This window comes from Tamandua tetradactyla, chromosome 1 (assembly GCF_023851605.1).
Source record: "Tamandua tetradactyla isolate mTamTet1 chromosome 1, mTamTet1.pri, whole genome shotgun sequence".
Lineage (NCBI taxonomy): Eukaryota > Metazoa > Chordata > Mammalia > Pilosa > Myrmecophagidae > Tamandua > Tamandua tetradactyla.
The window spans coordinates 10,960,947-10,983,014 of NC_135327.1; the positions used below are offsets into that span (position 1 = coordinate 10,960,947).

The following is a 22,068-nucleotide window of genomic DNA, read 5'->3' on the forward strand; positions in this document are numbered from 1 at the left end:
TGTCAGTCCTTGCTTGTTGTTCAAGGCTTCTATGAGGGGCACAGAGCCCTAAAGCAGTTTTACTCCTCCATCTTGATTGGGACCTTTATTAGAGTTTTGTAGGTACAGAAATTAGAGCAGAAATTGGTGAAATTAACAGCAGGAAATTAATAGAAAAAATCAGCAAAAGCAAAAGCTGGTTCTTTGAAAAGATCGATATTATTGATAAATCTATGGCAAGGAGAAAAAAGAGAAGATACAAATTGCTAATATCAGGAATGAAAGAGGGGCCATCACAGCTAACATCATGGACATTAAGATAATAAACTCTGTTTAAATGGCTGAAATCCAAAACACTGACAACACCAAATGCTAGTGAGGATGTGGAACAACAGGAACTCTCATTCATTGTGGGGTGGGTGTGGGTATGCAAAATGGTGTAACTACTTTGGGAAGACAGCCTGGCAGTTTCTTATAAAGTTATGGCTTACTATAAGATCCAGCAATTGTACTTCTAGGTATTTGTCTGAATGAATTAAAAACTTATGTCCATGCAAACACATGCACATGAATGTTTATAGGCGCTTTATTCATAAATGGATAAAGCATATGGAAGCAACCAAGATGCCCTTCCATAGATGAATAGATAAATAACTGATACATCTGTAAGGTGGAATATTACTCAGCAGTAAATACAAATGAGCTATCAAACTACAAAAAGACATGGAGGAACCTTAAATGCATATAGTTGAGTGAAAGGAGCCAGTTTGAAAAATCTCCATACTGTATCATTCCAACTAAATGACATTTTGAAGAAGACAAACTGTAGAGACAGAAAAAGAATCAGTGATACTAGAAGTTCTCAAAGTGGGGATGAATAAATGGAACACAGGGCATTTTGAGGGCGGTGAGACTATTCTGTATGATACGTAACGGTGAATGAATGCCATATGCATTTATAAAAACCCATAGACCTGTACAACACAAAGTGAGTCCTAACATAAATTTTGGACTTTAGTTGATAATAATATGTCAACATTAGTTCATCAACTGTAACAAATGTAGTACACCAATATAAATGTTAATAGGAAAAACTGTTTGGTGGGGAAACCCTCTGTACTTTCTGAGAAATTTTTTTGTAGATCTAAAATGTCTCTTTTAAAAAATTCTGTTAAACCATAGTACTTGGAACCTTGCGTAGGGCATGAGATTTTGTAGGTTTGTCCAGAGTGGTGCCCAGATAAATCCCAGAGTGATTTGAACAGTGAATTGGGAAGTATTTGCAGAGTCCCCTAGGGAGGATGGTGAGAAAGGGGGAAAATTCAACTTCCCCAAGTGGAGAATTCATGATATTCTCACAGGCAGTGGGGACAGCCATAGCAATAGGCTGAGCCTCCAGTCTTGGGGTTTGTTCATATGAGACTTAATCCTGCAAAGGACAGGCTAAGCCTACTTAAAATTAGGTTTGAGAGTCACCTCCAAGAGAACCTCTTCTGTTCAGATGTGGCCTCTCTCTCTTGGCTGACACAGCAAGCAAACTCACCGCCCTCCCCCCTCTCCGTAGGACATGACTCCCAGGGGTGTAGACCTTCCTGGCAACATGGGACAGAAATCCTAGAATGAGCTGGAACTCAGCATCAAGGGATTGAGAAAATCTTCTCAACCAAAAGGGGAAAGAGCAAAATGAGACAAAATAAAGTGTCAGTGGCTGAGAGATTCCAAATGGAGTTGAGAGGTTATCCTGGAGGTTATTCTTATGCATTAAATATGTATCACCTTGTCAGTCAAGTTGTAATGGAGAGGCTGGAGGGAACTGCCTGAAAATGTGGAGCTGTGCTCCGGTGGCCATGTTTTTTGCAGATAATTGTATGATGATATGGCTGTCGCAGTGTGACTGTGTGGTTGTGAGAGTCTTGTATCTGATGCTCCTTTTGTCTACCTTATCGATGGACAAGTAAAAGAGATGGATTAAAAATAAATAAATAATAGGGGGAACAAATGTTAAAATAAATTTAATAGATTGAAGTGCTGGTGATCAGTGAAGGGGAGGGGTAAGGGATATGGTGTATATGGATTTTTTTCTGTCTTTTTATTGCTTTTTCTGAATTGATGCAGATGTTCTAGGAAGTGATCATGATGATGAATATGCAACTATGTGATGATAGTGTGTTATTGATTATATAACAAGAACAGAATGATCATATGATAAGAATGTGTTTGTGGTTATGTATCATAAATAAAAATTAAATTTAAAAAAAGAAAGGGAGGGGTAAGGGGTATGGTATGTATGAATTTTTTCTGTTGTCTTTATTTCTTTTTCTGAATTGATGCAAATGTTCTAAGAAATGATCATGATGATGAATATGCAACTATGTGATGATATTGTGAATTACTGATTATATATGTAGAATGGAATGATCATATGTTAAGAATGTTTGTGTTTCTTTGTTGTTGTATTTTTTAAAAACTTTTTTTAATTAAAAAAAGATTTTAAAAAATTTTGTTAAAAGATTAGTAGTTGGCTGTGCATAGAAAACATATTTGAAATCACGTTCAGCAGCCTGTTAACAATGTTATCTCTGGTAGTGAGATAAGAGAGGATTTCTACTTTTCTTAATTATTTCTGAGGAAGATGTGTTTCTCTGTAAAGTGTACTTTGAAATTGAAAAACATACAAAGGATAAATTTTGAAGTAAATTTCGGTTGTTAACACTTAAAAAAAAGGGGACTGATACCTGTAAATTTTGTTTTGGAATGAGTTGACGTTTTTGTATAGTCTATTATACCATTTGATCTACCTTTTAATATGTTTCATAGATATTTTTGAAAGAACGCAAAATCAATCATTGTAGAGTATCATTTCAAGACTATATACCACCTGAAAAATCAAAGTACTACTTAAAGTTAGTTTAAAATTAAATGATTAATGTTTAAAAAATAAAAACAGTAGTTCTCTTACCCACTTTTCTGTAGTTTCTTCCAAAATTTGTGTTCCTATTTCTAAATAATATGTGCATGACACTTGTATTTTTTGAGGCAAGTGATGAGTTTATTTTTAATGAATTTCCCTAGACACATTTCTGCTGCCCAACTCTATCTAATATAGTCAATTTTATTACATCCGAAATCATTGTCTTCAATAAAATTATTACAATTTTAATTTTTTTGTAGCAATTTTCATATGCCAACAAAAACAGATAATGGTACAAGGAACATCCAAATAGTCTTCACCCACTTCAACAACCATCCAGAACAACCACCTGTTTTCTTTTTTGATTATCTGCAAATACATCCTCACCCTCTCAATTTTAAATAAATCCTATATTTTAGCAGCCTTCTTTACATTTTTATTACTGTGAAAATATTTCTTAACATAGAGCCCATTAAATTATTTCCTTTTTGTATATGTTATTTACCTATGGTTAATAAATGTCTTCTATAAAATTACTTAGTTTTTACTAATTACTTAATATTGTTTTAAGATGTACCACCTATATATAAACTTTAAAATAAATGGTCTAAAAATTCAATTGATCAATTTCATTTTCCCCTCTGAGTATTTATTTCTTTAAATTACATACATTGTAGGTTTACAGAAAAATCATGCATAAATATAGAGTTCCCATATACAACCCTATTATTAACACCTTGCATTAGTGTGGTATACTTGTTACAATTGAAAGAACATTTTTATAATTGTCTGATTATCTGTAGCCTATTATCTACATTAGGGTTCAACGTCGTGTTGCACAATCCTATGTTTGCTTAATTTTTATTCTAGTAACATATATATACAACCTAAAATTTCCACTTTTAACCACATTCCAATATATAATTCATTGCTGTTAATTACAGTCACAATATTCTGCTACCATCAACACCACCCATTGCCAAAACTTCTGTACTACAGAAATTCTGTACCAATTAATTATTAACTCCTGATTCCATATCCTGACCCCACCCCCCAGTAACCTGTTTCTGACTCTAAGAGTTTGTTCATTCTAATTATTTCATGTCAGTGAGATCATACAATATTTATCCTTTGGTACTGGCTTATTTTGTGAAGCATGATACTTTGAGGTTCATCCATATTGCCATGTGTCAGAACTTCATTTTTTAATGATTGAATAATATTTGTATGTATATATCACATTTTGTTTTGTCCATTCACCTGTTGATATATACTTGGGTTACTTCCATCGTTTAGCAATTGTGAATAATGCCGCTGTGAACATCAGTGTGCAAATATCTGCTCCAGTCCTTCTTTTCTTTTTTTTTTTTGATTAACATGGGCAGGCACTGGGAAACGAACCCGGGTCCTCTGGCATGGCAGGCGAGCATTTTTGCCTGCTGAGCCACCGTGGCCCGCCCCCTATTTTCTTTTATGTACCTAGGGGTGAAATTGCTGGGTCACATGGAATTCTGTACTTCACTCTCTGAGGAAGTGCCAAAGTGTTTTCCACGATTGCAACATTTTACATTCCCACCAGCAATACCCAAGTCTTCCTGTTTCTCCATAACTTGCCTAACACTTATTCTCCTTTTTTATTTTTTTTTAAGTAGCCATTATTGAGTATGCAGTGGTAACTCATTGTGATTTTGGTTTGCATTTCCCTAGTGGCTAGTGATGCTGACTAACTTTTTGTGTGCTTTTGTCCATTTGTGTATCTTCTTTAATGTAATGTCTATTCATGTCTTTTGCCCCTTTTAAAATTGGGAGCAAGGGCACAGGGCCATCCACTAAGTGCCAGCTAGCTCCAAACTTCCCTGGAAGGAACCAGGCAGGGCTCCAGGAACTTATTCCATGGCTGCCCAAAGCTGGGCTTTCTAGCCTCAGCTCTACCCAGCAAATGCAGCCCTTCAGCTGTCTTCTGCGGTTCTGAAGAAGCTATTGTCTTTAAGTCTCCTCTGCCATCTTTGTTCATGGCAGGTTGGAACAATGGCTGCCCTTAGAGCCAGGCCCCCAGCGTTTCGAAGTAGCTAATCAAAAGCAGTGGATAATGGGCTGCACCCCCGACCCTGACCCTGGATCTTGGGGAACTGACACCAACAAGGCTGCACGAGGGGCTGGACCCGACTGCTGCCTGCCGCAGAAGTGGAGATGAGGATGGTAGCTGCCATGTGGAGAGAACAATTTGCTGTTATTTATAGTAATTTACCAGCCTCTTCCTCCTGCTCTTCCCTGGATGCTGTAGTGTGTACTACTAAACTTCAGAGTTTTAGAATAGTTGATCTAGATCCTGCCTGTTTAATAATTCTTCTGGTGGAGGGACTGATTCCTGGAGCTTCCTACTGTACCATCTTCTACAATTCTCTCCTCACCCCTACTTTTGAAATAAATTTCAGATAGATTGAAGATTTGAAAGTTGTTTTTTTAAAGGAACAATAGAGACACTAAAAGAAATTTAAGATGAAAAAGTAAGCACAACACAAGGTCACTTGAGGTAGGTGTACCCAAGGTGAGACCCGACTTTGAGTTGTTACTTCCAGAGAGAGTGTGTACAGCTTGCTAGGCCATGAACTGGGTCTGTGGATCCTCTGATCCTCCAGCCTTGACTTCATCTGAGTGACCATGGCTTGGGTGATTCCTCTTTAGTGGCCTGGAGTAGGTAAGGTAGGACAGCAGGCAGAGAGGCCTGACTCTGTATCAGCCACCATGGCCAACCTCCAGCCCACCCCCTCCCTACCCCTCTCCACACACTGTTTTTGATCCCAACTTGGGAGAGAACAGAGGCAGCATCTTGTTCTTATTTGTGGGAGGTCTATAAAAAGAAAAACCCTTGCTGACCCAAACATTTAAATAAGAATTATACTAGGATCTTTTGTTCCCACTCAGACATGATCAGAATTAACTTAAAGGTTCCAGAGAGGGTGTTTGTTCTGTTTTTTTTTTTTTAATTTTTTATTAATTAAAAAAAATTACAAGAAACAAACATTCCCAACACATACACTCAGCAATTCACAATATCATCACATAGTTGCATATTCATCATCATGATCATTTCCCAGAACATTAGCATCAATTCAGAAAAAGAAATAAAAAGACAACAGAAAAATATAACAAACAGAAAAAAAAAATTTTTACAGGCCATACCCTACTGACCCCTTTCATTGATCACTAGCATTTCAAACTAAATCTATTTTAACATTTTGTTCCCCCTAGTATTTATTTTTATTCCATATGTTCCTCTCATCTGTTGACAAGGTAGATAAAAGGAGCATCAGACACAAGGTTTTCACAATCACACAGTCACATTGTGAAAGCTATATCATTACACAATCATCATCAAGAAACATGGCTACTGGAACACAGCTCTACATTTTCAGGCAGTTCCCTCCAGCCTCTTTTTTCTGTTTGTTTTGCATTTTAAAAAATCTGAGTTTTTAATGCAAGGATGCAGGATGAAAAACAAAACTGAACAACATCACTTAAGTCTATCAAATGGTATTGGAACATCCCCAGGTCATTCTTCTGTTAGAGTTTGGGGATTTCTACCCCAAACTTCACATCCAAGCTGCTGATGAACATTTTTTTAAAGACTTGGATAGTAGAAGGCAAGATGGAATGTGTCCCAGTATCTGAGAAATACGCAGATCTCAAGAGACTATAATAATTTTTTTTCTTCTTCCTCAGGTTTAATAAGAAAAACCTGCTTTCTGCAAACAACTAAAAAGCCACCCTTAGAAACTTCTTCCTTATACCCCATGGAGCAGCTGAAACTTGGACTGTGAGGCCCTTGCTGGGACACTCTCTCCTGCTGATCCCCCAGAGTGGCCGTCACCATGGCCAGCAAGAGGAAATCCACCACCCCATGCATGATTCCTGTGAAGGCAGTGGTGCTGCAGGAGGCCAGTACGGAGGCCCCGCCCACCACAGCTCCGCACGAAGGAGCCCCGCTGGAGAAGCCCCCAGAGGGGCCTGGCCCCGGCAGTGAGTCAGCCCACCACACCAGCAGGCCTGATGGCCCAGCACTGGCCAATGGGCATCGCAGCACTTCAGATGGCTATTCATATTCCTGCAAGTACTGTGATTTCAGATCCCAGGACGTGACCCACTTTGTGGGACATATGAACTCAGAACACATGGACTTTAATAAAGACCCAACTTTTGTATGCACTGAATGCAGTTATCTAGCAAAAACTCCTGAGGGGCTTTCCCTGCACAATGCCAAGTATCATTTGGGGGAAGCCAGTTTTGTGTGGAATGTGGCCAAGCCAGAGAATCATGTTGTCGTGGAGCAGAGCGTCCCTGAGAGCACCAGCACACCTGACCTCTCAGGTGAGTCCACCGCTGAAGGGACCGATGGGCAGGCCGAAATCATCATTACCAAAACCCCAATCATGAAGATAATGAAAGGCAAAGCTGAAGCCAAAAAAATTCATACACTAAAGGAGAATGTCCCCAATCAGCCCGTGGGCGAGGCCTTACCAAACCTGTCAGCTGGGGAGGTAGAGGTGAAGGATGGGGACCATTCCTTCATCAATGGGGCAGCTCCAGTCAGCCAGGCAGCTCCCAACACCGCAAAAAAAACCCACACTGCCAATGGGCCCCTGATAGGCACAGTCCCAGTTTTGCCAGCAGGTCTAGCACAGTTCCTCTCCCTCCAGCAGCCGCCCCCTGTGCAAGCACAGCCCCATACCCACCAGCCACTGCCCTCCTCCAAGTCCCTCCCCAAAGTGATGATCCCTTTGAGCAGCATTCCCACGTACAATGCAGCCATGGACTCCAATAGCTTTCTGAAAAACTCTTTCCACAAGTTCCCCTACCCAACCAAAGCTGAGCTCTGCTATTTGACTGTAGTGACAAAATATCCAGAAGAACAGCTCAAGATCTGGTTCACGGCCCAAAGGCTAAAGCAAGGTATCAGCTGGTCCCCCGAGGAGATTGAGGATGCCCGGAAAAAGATGTTCAATACAGTCATTCAGTCTGTGCCACAGCCTACAATCACTGTGTTAAACACTCCTCTGGTGGCCAGTGCTGGTGGCGTTCACCACCTCATCCAGGCTGCTTTGCCAGGCCAGGTTGTGGGGCAGCCAGAGGGCACAACAGGGGGACTTCTGGTCACTCAGCCGCTGCTGGCCAATGGATTGCAAGCAACAAGCACATCTCTCCCCCTGGCAGTTACATCTGTCCCCAAGCAGCCAACCACTGCACCCATTAACACTGTGTGTTCAAACACAACATCGGCTGTGAAGGTGGTCAATGCAGCCCAATCGCTCCTCACTGCATGTCCCAGCATAACTTCCCAAGCCTTCCTTGATGCTAGCATCTACAAAAATAAGAAATCTCACGAACAGCTGTCAGCTCTGAAAGGTAGCTTCTGTCGGAACCAGTTCCCAGGACAGAGTGAAGTTGAGCATCTGACCAAAGTGACTGGCCTCAGTACCAGAGAAGTACGGAAATGGTTCAGTGATCGAAGATACCACTGTCGGAATCTGAAGGGCTCCAGAGCCGTGGTGCCTGGAGACCACAGTGCCATCCTCATTGACACCACACCAGAGGTGCCCTATCCCCCTTCATCCAAAGCCCCTGAGGTGAGCTGTATCCCAACAGCAGCCACACTAGTGAGCCTCCCTTCTGCCAAACGACAGTCCTGGAACCATACCCCTGACTTCACACCAACCAAATACAAGGAAAGGGCCCCCGAGCAGCTCAGAGCCCTGGAAAGCAGTTTTGCACAAAACCCCCTTCCTCTTGATGAGGAACTGGACCGCCTAAGAAGTGAAACCAAAATGACCCGAAGAGAAATTGATAGCTGGTTTTCAGAGAGACGGAAAAAAGTGAATATTGAGGAGACCAAGAAGGCTGAGGAGGGTGTCTCTCGGGAGGAAGAAGAGGCTTCTGAGGATGAGGGTGGAGAAGAGGATTTAGCCAGTGACCTGAAAGTTCCTGATGAAAATGGCTCCTCAGAAGAGCTGAACAGCTACACCTTGGCAGAGCGCAAAGTCAGTCCCATCAAAATCAACCTCAAGAACCTGCGGGTCACTGAGGGCAGTGGCAAGAATGATCTTCCAGGACTGGGTGCCTGTGAGGCCGAGGATGACAGCTTAAGCAAACTGGCAGAGCAGCCTCCAGGCAAGGTAAGCTACAAAAAGACAGCTCAGCAGCGGCACTTGCTGCGGCAGCTCTTTGTCCAGACCCAGTGGCCAAGCAACCAGGACTATGACTCTGTCGTGGCCCGGACTGGCCTGCCGCGGCCAGAGGTGGTACGCTGGTTTGGGGACAGTCGGTACGCCCTGAAGAATGGCCAGCTCAAGTGGTACGAGGACTACAAGCGGGGTAACTTTCCACCAGGGCTGCTGGTCATCGCCCCTGGCAACCGGGAGCTGTTGCAGGAGTATTATGTTACCCACAAGATGCTCGATGAGGGGGACCTGCAGAGCCTCTGCGACAAGACCCAGATGAACCCCCTGCAGGTCAAGCAGTGGTTTGCTGAGAAAATGGGTGAGGAGACCCGGGCTGTGGCAGACACGGGCAGCGAGGACCAGGGCCTTGGCGCAAGCGAGCCTGCGGCAGTTCACAAAGGGATTGGTGACACTTATTCAGAGGTGTCTGAGAACAGTGAGTCATGGGAGCCCAGTGCCCCTGAGGCCAGCTCAGAGCACTTTGACACCTCAAGTCCCCAGGCTGGACTTCAGCTGGGTAAGGAATCTATGGGAACCGTGGCTGTCGTCTGTGGGTAAGGGGAGGGGGCAGGGAGTGGGCTTTGCATTTATTTTACAGTAGGCATCTGCTGCTTCTGAGGCTGCCTGGTAACAGTATCTGCCTGCTTGCTTCAGGGGACAACAGGCAGCAGAAGCCAGTACAGGACTATGACAAAAGATTGAGAGTTTTGTTCTGTTTTTCTTTGTTTTGCAAAACTGTATAGGAAAAGAACCTGGTGAACTAACAGAGATCTGAGTTTTTCTAGCTATTTCTTAGCAATAGGAGAGAGGATTCTGAGGGTAGCACCAAGAAAAGCAAAGGGCCAAAGCATCATCTGAGTAGGCAGAGAGAGAGAACTTTTGAAGAAATTTAACTCAAATAAGAGAATATAGGAAAAGAAAGCCTTTAATTACCTTTAAAATCATAAAATGCTTTTTTATATCATGAAAATCTTGAATTTTGTATTTCTATTGTTCTTCCTGATGTGTATTATAATGGAAAATAACCTTCTCTCTTGGACATATATAGGATAAAAAACTTGAATTTTGTTCCTCAGTTTCTCGAGATCATGGTATTTTAAATACTTAAAAGTAAAATTTAGATAATTTTATTGATGCCACAACTTTGAGGCCACAGACCTGTCACTTTGTCAGGTGTTACTCTTCTGTGTCCTTGGTCCAGGTGCCCAGCCTCTCCTTTACACCCCCGGTTCTCTACTATTTGTCTCCTTATCAGAGGCCCCCTCACAGGGTAGTCAGAAGAGGTGCAATTTAGCTTTTCACTGGAGGCTGTGGAAACCGATGGTGTATCTGAATTCTTGGTTTCTTTGATACATGAATCTTGAGAAGTTGATTTCTGGGGCCTGGTGTTTCTGGACTTGACATTGTTTTCCCTCTAGGCCCCCAGAAATGGATCAGGGAGGTCTTCATGGGGTACCCCATGGGACACCAAGGAGCAGGTTTGGGTCCACAGGGCTGGTTGTGCAGGCTCCTTGGGTATCTTCACCTGCATTAGACCTGCCACCTGGGGAATGCCCACCCGAGCTTTGGCTATACCAGCAAAACAGCGGGGATTGCTGCGGTCTAGAGTGTTTAGCATGCAAGCCAATTTCATTTTGTTTGTTCTTAATTGTAATTTTAATTATAATTCTTTGGTAACATATAATATTCGGCTGTTGATGATTAGAAACATTGGCAAAGAATTCAAGTGACGCTACCTAAGAAGCAATGTTTAAAGAGATAACAAATGCCAGGGTACATATTAGGTGCTTTGCCACTAAATTTCATGTGTGGTCACCTATTTTCATGTTGAGGGATAAATAGAAAACAAGTTTTGATTTGAACAGAGCTTTTCTTCAGCTCTGAGGCTGCCAGTTTCTGTGCTTAAATGCTTCTGGATGATAAAGTAGTCTCTATTTGCTTTATAAAGAGACTACTAGATGGCTTAATGCGTGGGTTTGAAAGAGGCAAGACCAGAGGAAGGGAGGCCAATGAAGGAGCTTTCATCTCCTCCAGGTGAGCAGTGTTCAGTGTCTGGACGGCAATGGGGTGGTAGAAATGGAGAAATGCATGGCCTCGAGCCAGGACTTGGGCCTTAGGGTCATACGGGACTTGGTAGGCTTGAATCCTTGCATATCAGCTCTGTGACCTTGGATGGGCTCCTTTACTCTGAACCTCAGTATCCTCATCTGTAAAATAGCAATGTGCTAGCTATTGAATGGATTTCAGGGAGCATTAAATGGTGTGTACACAAAATGCCTAGCAGCAATTCTTTAAATGGGAAGGTCAATATACTCCTTTGGGAGAGAAGGGAGCAGAAAGTGGTTAGTAGGTGAAATCAGGGTACTTGGTGATTGAGAGAGAGGGGAATGGAAGATGACACTGGGTTTATGACTTGGGTAGCAGGGAGATAGAAGCTCCCAAACTGAGGCAAAGAACACAGGGAGGAGGGCATCTGGGAGGAGGAGATGCGAGTTCCCTTTGCACCTTTAGCTCCTGAGGCCTGTGGAAAATCTCCAAGTGGGTCTTGCCAGCAAATATTGGGTCAGAGTTTGCAGATCTTGGAGGGAGTCACAGGTCTGGGTCACCTGCTGTGTGGTGGTGGGCCAGGAGAGCCGAGTGTTAAGAAAGACAAGATTCTGGAGCTCGGGGAGGGATAGTCCAAGTGGGAAGGGTGAGAGCCAGGAGGGAATGGCCTCACTGACACTGAAAGGTGCCCCACTAGCAGGGTTGGCCATGGTGCACAGGTATAGGAAGATACCCAGAAAGTGTCCGTGGGGTTGGGGTATGAGCAGCCTCTGTGGGGGATCCCTGTGAGGATATCTCATTCCCAGGCCCAGAGTGCCATGTATACACATTCTCCCCAGAATAGTTTCACACTGTCTCCACACAGTAGCCGAACATTGATGTGTGTTTGTTTGGGCCTGGCAAATCCCAACTCCTCCACCCCAGTCACTTTCTACCCAAGATCTCTCAAAAGAACACAATTTTTCCTCTGAGTATTTTAAATTCATTTGAAGACAGTGGTTTTGAAGCATAGTTTTGTTTTGTTTCTTCCCTCACCTAAGGAAAAGGAGACTTCCAAATCTACCCCTAATTTGAGGTGTGGGGGAGCCATATTTGCATCTGTTTAGCTTACAGAAGAAGGGGAAATCTAGCTCTGAGAAGCCCATGGAGGGAGCAAGCACTTGGTGGAGCCCAAAGTCACTGCTCTGCAGTCAAGCTCTGGGCGTACAGGGCCACTGGTGGGGAAGACACATCCTCCACAAACCCCACAGCTCACCAATGCTTCAGGCAGGGGCTGGTGGCACTTTCTAGAAGCAGAGCAGCATGGAAGGAGGCTTTGGGTGACTGGTTTGGCCTGTTTCAAAGCAGAGAAGTCTGTCTTTCCTCTTTCACCTGGGAAGCTGTGTCTGTGTTGGCCTGAGCACCCTCAGTTACACCCAGCTCTGGGCTTCTTATGATTACAAGTAGGCATGCGTGTCATGCTTGAGAGAGAAAGGGCATTGAACAAGTTTGATAGAAAAGCTAAGGTGAAGACAGGATGAGTGGGTTTGGGTCACAAGCATTGGTTTGCCCAGCTACTGAATCGAGCACACAGTGGGGTGTCAGTGTCCATGGTGGGACAGAGCAGAAGTGGCAGGTGGTGGCCATGCCATTGTGGCACCTTCCTCCTCTATCCAAGGCAGTCATCATGGGTGCAAGAAGAGCCTGCTCATCTTTGGCTGGTTTCTTATGACTTCCCTCAACCAATCTTGATGCTAGAGACAAATCTGTCAGTATCACAGATGATGAGCCTCTCTGAACAACCCCAAAGCCTTTGACTCTAGGGTTGGAATTGCAAATGAATTGAAGGCATCAGTAGACTACCTGTCAGACACTACACCCAGTGTGTTCTGGAGAGTTGGGAAGAGAGGGCAGGGTGAGGGATATTAGGACAGAACTCAAGAGGGACTGGTGGCCCTGGGAGTTGGGCCAAGTTGAGCCAGGATTAGTGGGCCCAAGAAGAAAAGCTGCTGTTCAAGCTGTGAAGCCTGGGGTTGGCAGGGTCTTTTGGATGGTCTGGAGGCCTTGCCATGTCAGCATCCTGTCCTTAACCTGCTTGTGCTTTTTTCACAGTCCCTTGGGCTGAAGAGTGGGAGGAGTGTTGGCTGGAAGGCACTGCTCGTGGAACTAAGTGGTTCCCAAAGCCAGTGACACTACCCTGGGGGCTGTACAAGTAGCAGCTGACATGGAGGTAACAGGCCTGTGTTTTCTCCTCAGAAACAGACTGAACATGAAGCAAGGACTGTGAAGGACTGGCCAGTCTTGGAATCCTGCCTGCCTACACAAAAGGGCCAAACCTGACTCTCTGCTGCCAGATGTCGTTCCCATGCCCGGCCGCTGGGCACCCAAGAGAGCTTCCCAGAGGCCTCGCAGCCATCCCAGTGCCTGCCACCACTGACCTGCCACTGAGCAGATGGGGAGAACAGGTTTCTGACCAGTTCTTCCTCCCACAATGTAGGACCTTTCCTTTGCCTTCCAATGGATAAAATAGTTCAGAGTTCACATCCAATGGATAAAATAGTTCAGATTTCATATCCATAGACACAGAATCAACTTTTTAACATATACATCTGCATATACACATTTAATAAAACATCAAATTTTATACACTTTCATTACTTAGAAACTTTGGTTAGCAGAGTAGTACGCTGCCTTTTGCATCATCTCTGAAAATGCCCTGTGTCTGTTCTCTGGAGGTTGTTGGGGCCACATGTTCCCCTCACCCTCCTGTGGCCACACCAGCCTCATCAGCCCATTCAGAACTACATTCAAGACCCAGTGAGCCTCTACTTGTCATTCCTTAAGGAATGCAGTACTTTTGAAAAGCTCCTGTTGCATTAAGCAGTGACTAGTAATGTTTTATGCCAGACTTGCCTTGCCTTATGGGATAATCAGTTCAGAACCTTTTGTTTACCCTCAGTCTCAAAAACACACTGATTATTTAATTTCAAAAACAGACTGATTATTTAATCAGCATTTGCTTAGCACTTTCTTAAATTGTCACAGGAATTCTGCTTTTTCATGGGAGTTTGAATCATGGACCATAACTTTCCAGTTATCAGATCAACTAAAGAAATATTTGTTTTTAAGCCTAAAGACTGACCTGTATGTCCACTTTTCTTTTTTTTTTTCAATCTAGATGCTTATAGAGTGAGAGGAAAATTGGAAAAAAAAGAAATGGGGTGGGAGGGGCAGATGAAAATGTAGCCATGGCCTGTAGCTTTGTGCAGGGCATTTCTCAGAGCACTTTATTGATACTTTAAAGCCTCATGTGGCTTGGGAGCCACATTTGTAGGAGAGTGACAGCGAGGGCTGAAGGGATTTCAGACTTTCCATAGTGGTGGGAGCCAGGGTGGGCTTCACCACAAAGGCCTGCATGCACATGGGGATTCCTGACAAAATATCCAGCCTGCTTCTGGCCCCCACCAAGGGAGTTCTGGGTGCTACCCACCAGACCATGGGGAGGCACCTTCAGAGGTTCTATATTTATATCCCCAAACTTGGAAATGTGATCTCTATGTACCTTGGCCTGATTCCTCATGTCCATTTTTGAATTGAGGAAAACACATAAAAAGGTGCCTTTGAAACACTTCTGGCGTAGCTTCCTACACTGTCAATTCTTGCCTTCCCCAGACAGGCTGCTCAGGGAGCAGCAGTTAAAGGGGGTGGCCAAAGCCACATCACTGTAACCCTTTTTGAGACTACCTGCTGCCCTGAGTTTTGTGTGTCAGGGTTCTCCAAGGCACATTGCTCCTGGGGCCCAGGCTGGGTGGGTGATACTGGTGACCCAGAGATAGGACAGGGGCTTTGGGCAAGAAATGATGGTGGTGCTTTAGTGACCCAGACCAGGTAGGGCACACAGCTGGCTTAGCTCAGAGGAGGACAGTGGTAGAAGCTGCTGCCTTCCCGGGATTTCTTCGGAAGCAAACAGTCCTTGAACCACTGCTCTTTCAAAGTATCTTTCCCCTTGCCTGTCTTGATAGGGACCATCTCATATTTGTCTCAAAAAGGTGACTTGTGACTACTTGGCAAGTTTTGCAGCCTATTTTTGTATCCTTTCTATTTTGGGGGTGAGAGCTGTTTGGACTCAAGACCTCTTTGAGGAATTACCAATTACCAAGAGTCCAACTGGTGAGTGATTGCCTTCCTTCAGAGAACAGACACCTGGAACTTTTCCTTTAGTGTTTATGTACATGCAGGTTAATTTATATATACGTATATACAGTACAAATACTTGTTTGATACTTTACTCATAAAACGTACCTCTGATGTGTACATTTGAGGAATTTTGTGGCACATAGACATTAGGGGGGAATAGCCTCTGTTGGAGGGCGTGCCAATGTACTGAGGGCAGCTGGGGTGGCCCAGCACTGAGCCATTCCGCATGTCTGAGGAGTCTCCTGGCACCTTGCCTCCAGATGCCACTGCCAGCATCACTTCCAGAGCCCTGCATGCACTGGCTGAAGGGTTGTGTCTTTAGAGAGGATTTTCTTGGTTACTTTATTTGTATTTGCATTGAATTTATGACCCCAACAGCAATTCGGAAAAAATAAATCACATGGTTGAAGAGGTCATGCAGGACAAAGAGAGTGGCCCAGCCTCAGGCATCAGCTTGTCTTTAAGATGCAAAAGTTACAATGCTACCCACCCTGACGTGTTTTTCTCACAGATGTTGGCCCCGCCAAACAGCCAGGATCATGCCAAAATGCTGGAACTGCCCAGGTAAGGAGCACAGCAGACTGGATAGACCCCAATTCTACCTGTGCTCTTGCAGTAAATAAATGTGATTTAGGCCTTATGCTTTAAAGAACAAGCTGGTCCAAGGTAATGGTGAGGGAAGCAGTGGGTCATTACACAGGTGCCTAAGGGGTTATTATGGGGCTTTGGGTGTAAAACCATGAATGCTGCCAAGTAGGCACATGGGAATGCCCCCACTAGCCCAGAAACTGGAACCACACCAGCAGTGGGGGCAGTGGGATGGCTCTGGCAGCAGCTTGCCCTGTGGCCCTATTACAAGACGGATCAATGTAGTTTTTGCACAGTGGAAGGCTTAGCTCTGTGATGTCACCTTTGCTAGAAGATGGGCTATGGGCTGCAGAGTTGAGAGAGGTAGGGTGGGGGTTAGTTTCTCATGAAGAAAAAGTGTATTTTATAAAGTGACTAATCTTTCCCCTCTTCTCTGTATGCACTTGGACTCATCAGAGACAGTAAAATCATATTTCAGTGTCTCTCATTGCCTATGTTTTGTACACGTTTATTATATTTTTTACATGGGATTTTAATAGATGAAACTAGACGTTCTGATAAAGAAAATCTGGATTTATGATACATATACTTTTCATATTTTGATTGTTTTAATCTTTGACTACAGAGGAGCTTTTCTGTTCGGGGGTTGGATTCTCATTTTCGGGGGTTTTGTATGAACTATAAGACCGGGAATGGCTGGCCAGCCTTAGGGTTTGGTAGTGGCTGTAGGACCTAGAGCTTCCTTCTCTTGGCCAAGGGACTGGCAGCTCTTCAGATGGACAAAGTGCCTCAGCCCTGCTCTCTGGAAGCAGAATGGGGGAGGTGGGCAGAGCCTTTGGGCTTCCATGTGTTCTGATGGTCTTGTCCCCAGCTGGCCTCGGGAGGCTGTCCCACCAGGAAGTTTCCGTGGTTGAGACTGTGGCTGTTGGAGGATTTATCCTGCTCAGTCAGTGGTCCACTGACAGGTCCTGTGTCATCTCCCGGCAAACTGGGACATCTGTTCCACAGCCACCTTCCCCTGAGGGCAGACGTCCAGCCCTTCTGGAGGATGCTCATATTTCTATGCACATTTTCTCCTCAGCTCCCTGCCTGTGCTTTCTTTGTCTTGGACCCCATTGCCTCTTATCTTCCTAACCTCTTTTTGGACCAAAATCCTGATTGGAGCAGCTTTTTCAGTTCAAATATAATAGCCCAAATGTTTCAAGATACTTTGAAAGAGGAGAACCAGGCAAAAAGAAAATCTTAAAACCAAATCTAGGGTTTAGGCTTTTTGTAAATTATTTTTTCTCCTTTTCCTTGTTCAGAGTACTTGGAGCAGTTTATAAGTTTGATTCACTTTGTGCAGAAGATGCACTTCTGTGATTAGATTACCATATCAGATTGATTTGCAAAACTCCATTGTATGCTAGAGAACAATTCTTGAGGCTTGGAGGTCGGCACAACCAACTTTCAGGCCAAAACCAGCAGCTTGCTTAGCTCGGGCAGATGGCAGGTTTCACTTATCACTCAAGACACAGAGCCTCCTCTTCAGAATTCCTTATCTCAGCCTCCTCCTCTCCTTTCCCTAAGAGCCCAGACTCTAGGAGACTGTCTCAGTGTGGCCTGGGGAGCACCTAACCTCAGAAAAGTCAAACACTTAAGAAAGCATACGGTGGCAGGAGCCACGTCTCCCAGTAAAGCTTTAATCTGAGGCCCCCAGGAGTTTGGCTGTGCCATTCAACCCTGGGTCTGATGAGGTCGTGGCAGCTGCATCTCCAGAAACATCAGAGAAGTGGCCATCCCAAGTGCTGCTTGGCTTACCCAGCCCAGCTCCAATTGGAACTGGCAGGCCTTGGTTAGAATTCGTTTCTGCTGGAATCTGTACCTGTTCTCATTGCCAGGTCATACTGGGAAGAACAGCACTTGGGAAGGCAAACCTAAGTTCTCTCTGAATTGGCTCAGCCTCTACATTTGGTTATAAAGTCAAAGGGGCACACGCAGAGCTCTTGGGCCTAGAACACTTGGTTGTGAAGTTAAAGGGGTACATGCAGAGCTTTGGCCCTAGAGGATCAAGAGCCTGCCTTTAGACGCTTCAGTCCTGAGCTCACTTATCATGACTGTTCTGGGACCTTCTGTCTTTTGAATGGGATACCCTCTTCTTCACCAGAATGGAGATGAGACAGATGATTTCTTTTTAGCCCAGGATCCAATAAGAACCAGCCATTCTAGCTGCCTAAAGTCCAGAGCCAGAGAAGGGGTCCCAGAGTCTGGGAATGGCACCAGACAGTACTGGTTGCCTTGTGCACAAGAACAGGTCCCAGCACTTGCTTCCTTGACTTTTCAAAATTGCATTTCTTAGTTTGCAGGACTGCTATGATTGACAAAGAATGTATTGTTACTGCTTTGTTTCTGTCCCCAAAGCTTTCTCAGACCTCTGAACCTAGTGCTGGCCACTCCAGGCAGGTGGGAGGAGAGGCGCCTGAGTGTTTACCTGCTGTTAGCCATCTCTCCCTTCAGACCAGCTCTGGGGTGAACATGCTTGTGTGGTGCAAATACTTGAGTGTGTAGCTTTTCTTGGTTAATGCTTTTTAATTCAACTTGTGTTCCTTTCTATGATGAACGGATGATTCTGAATTACTTGATATGACTCGAGTGAAAGATCTAGGATAAAGGCTGGTCAGTCAGTGAATATAGAAAGCTGCAAGTGCTTTTTCTTTTCCAAGAGTCAAACCCAGAGCAGAGGGTAAGAATCTACCCACGTGGCACCTGTTAGTTCTGTGATTTGTGTTTGAAGAGAGACATTGCCACTCATTCTGGTTCCTGTGCATACAGTGTCCTTGCAGTTTGCTTGAAATGCAGGCCGAACCCACAAAACTGTGGACTGGGGCTGGAAGTGCTGGCACCCGCTTCCCAGCATGGTCACCAAGCCTGCCTCCAGTGAAACTGGGCGAGTGCCAGGAGAGGAGCACGTCTCCCTCTGTAGCGGAGTTACCACCGCACTTCTGAGTAGCCGCTTTGTTCAACTGTGTCAGGAAGGTCAGACTGTGCCATAATTGTTATTAAAAAAAAAAAAAAAAGAAAGAAAACACGCCAACTTTCCTCTCTCCCTTGCTGGCCATTGTTCATTGAGTTCACTGACCACGGCCTTTGTGGATGTCAGGGATGTTGCCAAAGGCTGCAGATTCCTTCCTGACAAAGTCCTGATTCCTGGTTTTCTACCACCTATTTATATTCCGGATTTTGGTGCAAACTCTGTTGCCTGTGGGCCACGTTGCTGACCAGCAAGGCTGGGGGGGATGGCTCTTGAGCAGTTTGCTGTGGGTACCCTTTCGGTCTCTGAGAGATGGCTGAAGAAGGGATCACCTTGGTGCTAGTCAGAGGCAACTGTCCTGTTTGTCTAAAGCAAGTTGAAACTTCAGCCAAACTGAACTGCGCAAGAGGTCCTACCTTCTGCTGCAGACAAGTGAGAGACCCGACTGAGGAAATGGCACACTTTGACTATCATTAAGGCCTGGGTGTAATACTTCTGAACCTGGGTAAATATTTTTAGCAAAATCTAAAACTTGCCTTTGGTTTGAACTGTGGTGGTGCTGAGGTGGTAGGGGTGGGACCGCCCTCTTGGGGCCTTGCCTCCAGGCCTCACAAGGACCCCTGTGGGGATGCTGCTATTTCTAAGATGCTTATTGCACATTTCCTAAATTTTGTATCTGTGGATTTGGATAAGGGTGGGGAACAGGGAGAAATTGCTTGTACAATTTGAAATGAGCCTAAATGGTACTATAAACCTTTTTTGATTGTCCCTAAATAAAAACATAAATACATTTCACATTTGCGGACTAATTTTGTGGGGGAGTCAGAGTAAAAGCTACACATACTTCAATTCTGTTGATTTATTTTGAAGGCAAGAAAGAACTTAAAATCTGAATGGACCAGTAAGCAGTATCCCTCAGCCCACTTCAGGAAAGTTCCAGCTCATTTGTTTCCTTGCATTGCTTAGTTCCCTGATAATGGCCTCTACATGAAAGACACTTTGGATATTTTAGGAATTGTGCTAAGGCAAACTTAGTCAAACCTACACTCATCAGTTACCCAGTGAAAGGACATTAAGCTTTTTTTTTTCCTGGGAGAAAAGTGCTGATAAACAGAGCTTGCTATTTGCTAAGGAGGGATAGGAACTATGCCTAAGGACCCAGAGGCCTTCTGAAGAAGGTCAGAACCCCAAACTGCTAAGATTCAAAGCAACTGAATATTGTTGGGGTGACCCTAAGGCCTGTGGCAGAAGGAAAAGGGATCTCTGGAATAAAATCACCCGAGCAGAAATATCTATAAACACCCTAGGGCAGTGATTCTGGTGCCAGGTGGATACCATGGCATGTGGCTGACTTGGCCCTTCAGGAGGCAGACCCAAGACTTGGGGAAGGATTTCTGTGCTGAATCTAAAATGCCAGGTCATTGGGAGCCAAAACAAACTTGTGCAGAACCCTGAAGCCAATCAGGTCAACACTGTGGTGGGTGCAGACTGAAGCAGTGACTTACTTGAGACACAACTGTGGATGGAGCTGACTGTGGTGTCCAGCAGGAGGTCACAGTGGACTTCCCTGGGGCAGCAGCAGTGGCCCCCAGGCAAAGAACAGAACATCTAGGCCAAGCCTCGGACACAAGTAAGGCCCTGGGGATTGTCAAGGGAGGGGAAAGCTCTTGGCAGACAGAGCTTGATCCATTCAATTCAGATGTGAAGGAAGGTATGACCTTATTTTCTTCCCTGAGCTACTTTGGTGAGAAAACCTGTACTAGTGAAGGTTTAAGTTTTTGCCTTTTTGCTTAACAGAATGGATTTGTTCTGAGATGATGGGCTCAAGTTGAAAGGTGCAGCAAGTTTTCAGCCCCAGGTCCAGAAGGGGCTTGGTCAGGCGGCCACCATCTAGATACTTGGAAATGGCACAGGGGGCTCAATTTTACTTTGCAAATGTGAGGTCAGAAATTTCTCCTTTCTTCTTCCCACAAGGAAGCCTTTAGAACGAGGGTCTCCAGATCCGAGTCCCATGGCTGTAGAAAGCTTGCAGGCAGTGCTGTCTGTGCACATGCTCACCAGGGAGAAGCTGATGAACTCAGGGCCTGCCACTATGACCCCTGGTCTAGTTGTACAGCTGGCTCAGCTGCCTCTTAGTAATGAGAGGAAGAGAAGACCCTGTAGAGATATCAGTCTAGTTCTTTGCCTTTGTCCCAACACCCTAACCTCCCCTCCCACCAAAACTAGTGGCTCTTAACCTTGGCCACTGCTTCAGATCACCTGGGAAGCATCTGGAAAGTACTCATGCCAGGGCGCCAGGCACAAGCACTTTTTACTAGTTTTCTGGGTGATGCTAATGTGCGATCAGCAGTGAGACCCACCAGTCACAATCTAGTGGATGGAAGGAGGTGCCAACCAAGCTATGGAGCTGCTGCAGCAAGACCTTGGTACTTCGTGCGAGGCAAGCAACACAGTACGCCAAGACATTCCGTCCCCAGTGAGGGTTTTCTCCTGGGTCAACCAACAATTGCCAGGTTTGTGTGGAGGAATCTGAGGTGAAACTGATTAGCGTAAGGGTTGACATTTTCTTCTAGGAAGGATCAAAACATTTACAGTGAGCAGCAAGAGAACATCATAAGACTCCCCCACCCTGCCCTGAGACAGCGTTCCTCAGGTTTTAAGAAACTGCTTTAGGGAAGGTGGAGCTGTACCTGCCCCAACGTCATGTTCCAGAGGAAGACTGCAGAAACAGGCATATATCAACTAAAGCTAAACTGGTCAAAACCAACAAGCCAAGTAATCCATGATAATGTAGACATACTAACTGAATGGCTAACACAGACCTCTTCCTTCACTTATAAGAAAAGTTTTTTCTCTTAGCCACAATGATTAGGGGTGGGAAAATGGAGTCACGATGACGCAAGGTAATCCCCACCCAGCATGTTGTCTGCAGGAAAGACCCACCCTCTCTGAGCTAGGACCATGGGGTGTAGGAAGCCAAAGAACCCACAAGAACCTGAGTGCCCAGTGCTCTGCTACAGGCTACTGTACCTAGACCTATAGATGGCCTGAAACATTTTGTGATTCCAAGGTGGTGCTCACAGGCTGAGATGAACCAGGACTGGGCCCTAATGTGTGAAGTATGTAAACCAAATGTCTTTAAC

At 44.7% G+C, this 22,068-nt stretch overlaps 1 protein-coding gene across 18 annotated transcripts in view; it reads left to right on the top strand.

Moving 5' to 3' along the window:
* ZHX3 (zinc fingers and homeoboxes 3) overlaps positions 1-13,558 on the top strand; it is a 177,262-nt gene extending 163,704 nt beyond the window's left edge. For all 18 annotated transcript variants that reach the window (XM_077168396.1, XM_077168421.1, XM_077168416.1 and 15 more), the window contains 2 exons: positions 6,614-9,622; positions 13,387-13,558. In XM_077168396.1, coding sequence (XP_077024511.1) covers positions 6,763-9,622; positions 13,387-13,397 — 2,871 coding nt within the window. In that variant the 5' untranslated portion in view covers positions 6,614-6,762 and the 3' untranslated portion in view covers positions 13,398-13,558. The remainder of the gene's footprint in view (positions 1-6,613; positions 9,623-13,386) is intronic.
* The last annotated feature ends 8,510 nt before the right edge of the window (positions 13,559-22,068 follow it).